This window comes from Hippocampus comes, unplaced genomic scaffold (genome assembly GCF_001891065.2).
Source record: "Hippocampus comes isolate QL1 unplaced genomic scaffold, H_comes_QL1_v1.1 scaffold9, whole genome shotgun sequence".
In the NCBI taxonomy this organism is placed as follows: domain Eukaryota; kingdom Metazoa; phylum Chordata; class Actinopteri; order Syngnathiformes; family Syngnathidae; genus Hippocampus; species Hippocampus comes.
Genome location: NW_017805275.1, coordinates 6,660,505 through 6,664,319, shown reverse-complemented (window position 1 = coordinate 6,664,319; position 3,815 = coordinate 6,660,505). Strand labels below are relative to the sequence as shown.

Genomic DNA, 3,815 nt, shown 5'->3' with positions numbered 1-3,815 from the left:
TGGCACAGAAGGCTGCGATCTGACACAGGGAGAAATGTTTTTTTGCCTTTTGTTTTTGGGTGGAGTGTGGTCTTTGAATGTCAATATCTTTGTTGTATACACTACAGTATTGTCATGTGTTAATGTGTGAAAAAAAATGTAGTTAGAATAATGATTTTGGAAAAGATAATTGGTCGATTTTGGCCAATATTAAAAGAGCCAATACTGGCCATTAAATAGACGGGCAGATTAATCGGACAGGCCCTAATTTGTATTTGTGACATACTTTTCCCATTTTTGGATGATAGATTAAATGGTGAATCTTGAGATTTTCAAATTTAGTGATCTCTCTCTCTCTCTCTCTTTTTAAGTGTATGATCTAACCATGCTTGAAACTTCTCTACTACGTAATTGCTGACCTGTTTGGTGAGTTTGTTGGTCTTTATGATGCTGTCTTTTTTTTTTCTTTTTTTACTGGATGATCTAACCATGCTTGAAACTTCTCTAATACGTAATTGCTGACCTGTTTGGTGAGTTTGTCGGTCTTTACGATGCTGTAGTTCACTAGTGTTCTCTAACAAACTGAGGCCTTCACAGAACAAGTGTTTTAAAAGTGAGTGAGTTCTATTTGCTAATTAAGTGACTTCTGACTGCAATCGATTGCGCTGGGTTGTAATTTGGGGTATCAGAGTACAGGAGGCCGCATACAAATGCACACCACGCTTTTCAGATTAATATCCACTTGCAAATGTGAAAATCATCCATCATTTTCATCCCAAATCTCAACAAAATGCATTCATGTTTGTGAAGGTCACAAATGTGAAAAAGTTCAATGGGGTCTGCATACTTTTTCAAGGCACTGTATGCACTACAGTATGCGCCGTGTAATTAGCTTGTGACCACTGATCAGTCCAGTAACCCGCCAATTATCCAAAATCAGATAGGATTGGCTCCAGCTCACCTGTGGCCTTAATGTGGGTGAGCAGTATAGAAAATGGGCGCATGGATTGTTTAAGTAGTGATATGTGTCATGTTGGGAGGTAATTATAGGCAACCGCTCGGGCTGAAGGATCTCATCCTGCAGAGAATTGCAGCTGGCAGCTCAGCGGACTGTCAGCAATGCAGACATGGAGGCGGTGGTAAGTCCAAACTAATGGCAGCCGCTATCTTCTGCAGGCAAACGCTTCGAACACAGGCCATCAACTCAACCCACTCCAGAGGCACTGTAATGAGTTCTACAGAGAACAACAAATGTGTAGCAAAGAGACAGAGATGAGTTAGGACAGGGGTCGGCAACCCAAAATGTTGAAGGCGCCATATAGGACAAAAAAAAACATGTCTGGAGCCCCAAAAAAAATAAAAACCTTCTATAAAACTTAGAATGAAGGAAACACATGCTGTATGTAGGAGACTGGACTGTTTCAGAATTCTTTGTTATTCATTCCTTTGTTGTGTGTTCATACGGAGCCCCTAAGGGGACATGGAAGGAAAAAAAAAAAACTTTGCCGGATCCGGCCCGCGGGCCGTAGTTTGGGGACCACTGCCCTAAGGGGACATGGAAGGAAAAAAAAAAAAAACTTTGCGAGATCTCGCAAAGTAATGCGAGATCTCGCAAAGAATGCGAGATCTCGCAAAGAAAGAATGCGAGATCTCGCAAAGAATGCGAGATCTCGCAAAGTAATGCGAGATCTCGCAAAGTATTCCAAAGTATTGCGAGATCTCGCAAAGAATGCGAGATCTCGCAAAGTATTCCAAAGTATTGCGAGATCTCGCAATCTTTTATTTATTTATTTATTTATTTTTAATGCTCGTTGATGTGCTTCCGGGTCATCGTACGTCTCATCAAAACAACAATCATGGAGCGTGTTCAACCGTTCGTGAGTTTAATAGAATTTTACTTTGAAATTGGCTTAAAATACAAAGACATTAAATCTGTTCTTGATGTTAAATACGGTTTCCAAATAAGCGAAAGACATTTGAAGCGAGTGCTGAACCAAAGAGGACTATTTCGTCGGAAAACGTTCAATGACTTGGGAGTCCTGGTTGACTTCATTCGCAACCAATTGCAGCATTCCGGACAACTACACGGTTACAGGTGGATGTACAGTAAGTGCAGAGAATATGGACTACTTGTCAGGAAAGAGGACGTTCGTCTGGTCCTGAAAGAGTTGGATCCGAGAGGAGTGTCGTTAAGGCAAGCAAGACGTCTGAGACGACGAAACTACTTCTCCAAAGGGCCAAATTTTATATGGCACATGGACTCCTATGACAAACTGAAACCATTTGGAATTTGTATCAATGGGGCAATTGATGGTTTTTCAAGGAAAATAATGTGGCTCAATGCCTACACAACAAGTAGTGACCCGAAGTTGATTGGAGGTTACTACATCGAAGTTGTGCACCGTTTGGGGGGTTGTCCTCGAATCGTTCGAGCTGATCTTGGGACTGAAAATGGTCACGTTAAAGGCTTCCAGCGTTTCCTGGTGCCAATACCGCCAGGCAGTTACGGTTCTTCAGTCGATTTTTTTTTTTTTTTTTTTTTTAAAACTTCCCATCACTGATCATCTCTACATTTCTCCCCACCATGTTGTTCCAGGTCGAAGTTTAGCCAACCTGAGCCGCCGCCGCGTTTCCTGCAAGGCGCTTGGCCGAGGCGACTGCGAAGGCTGGCTGTGGCGCAAGAGGGATGCCAAAGGTTACTTTTCTCATAAATGGAAGAAGTACTGGTTCGTTCTGAAGGACAACTGCCTGTACTGGTACATCAACGAAGAGGTATCCGTGCGCGTGGGCTCCATTTGAGCTTCGCTGTCTTCTCCTTCTCATTCGGAGTCATCTCTCGTGTGTCAGGATGAGAAAGCCGAGGGCTTCGTCAGTCTCCCCGAGTTCAAAATCGATCGCGCCAGTGAATGCCGAAAGAAGTAGTAAGTGAGCGATGAAAAGACAGGAATGTGCTCGCGTTGGGTGTCTCACTGCGCGTCTGTATGCTCCCCAGTGCGTTCAAAGCTTGCCACCCCAAGGTCAAGAGCTTCTTCTTTGCGTCAGATGGCGTGGACGACATGAACAGGTCAAATCCCGACGACGCCAGTTGCGTCTTCGTCGATTGTGTACCCCGTCAAATCATGTGGGCAAGGCAGAGCCATTGAGAAAAACCAAACCATTGTTTTCAAACATCACACGTCTCTGTTTGTCATCCTCTGTTGATGTTTGTGCACGTCCCTGCTCAACCTGAACCCTTTTTTTTTTCTGACCCTCAGGTGGCTGAGTCGACTCAACATGGCTGCCGTGGGCTACGCAGAGAGAGAGAGGATTCGCCAAGAGCAGGGTGAGCTTTCATTTAGAAAGCGATGCGGTTCCCACCAAGGCTCGGATGTTCAACTGATGACTGGCAGAGGACTCTGAATGGCCCCTCCATTCATTAAAAATAAATAAATAAATAAAAGATTGCGAGATCTCGCAATACTTTGGAATACTTTGCGAGATCTCGCATTCTTTGCGAGATCTCGCAATACTTTGGAATACTTTGCGAGATCTCGCATTACTTTGCGAGATCTCGCATTCTTTGCGAGATCTCGCATTCTTTCTTTGCGAGATCTCGCATTCTTTGCGAGATCTCGCATTACTTTGCGAGATCTCGCATTACTTTGCGAGATCTCGCAAATTTTTTTTTTTTTTCCTTCCATGTCCCCTTAGGGGCTCCGTATGTTCACAAACGCCCCCATATAATTTATTTTGTGGTTTCTTCGCTTGATTTTCTGTTTTGGTGCAATGATTTCGCTTTTCTACGGAGCCCCTAAGGGGACATGGAAGGAAAAAAAAAAAAAACTTTGCCGAATCTC

General features: G+C 43.6%; 1 protein-coding gene across 1 annotated transcript; it reads left to right on the top strand.

The window, feature by feature from the left end:
* The first annotated feature begins 2,430 nt into the window (after nucleotides 1-2,430).
* LOC109515729 (connector enhancer of kinase suppressor of ras 2-like) lies at nucleotides 2,431-3,378 on the top strand. Its single transcript, XM_019869689.1, has 4 exons — nucleotides 2,431-2,751; nucleotides 2,827-2,900; nucleotides 2,972-3,043; nucleotides 3,234-3,378. The coding sequence occupies exons 1-4, from the start codon at nucleotides 2,431-2,433 to the stop codon at nucleotides 3,376-3,378; spliced, it is 612 nt and encodes a 203-aa protein (XP_019725248.1).
* The last annotated feature ends 437 nt before the right edge of the window (nucleotides 3,379-3,815 follow it).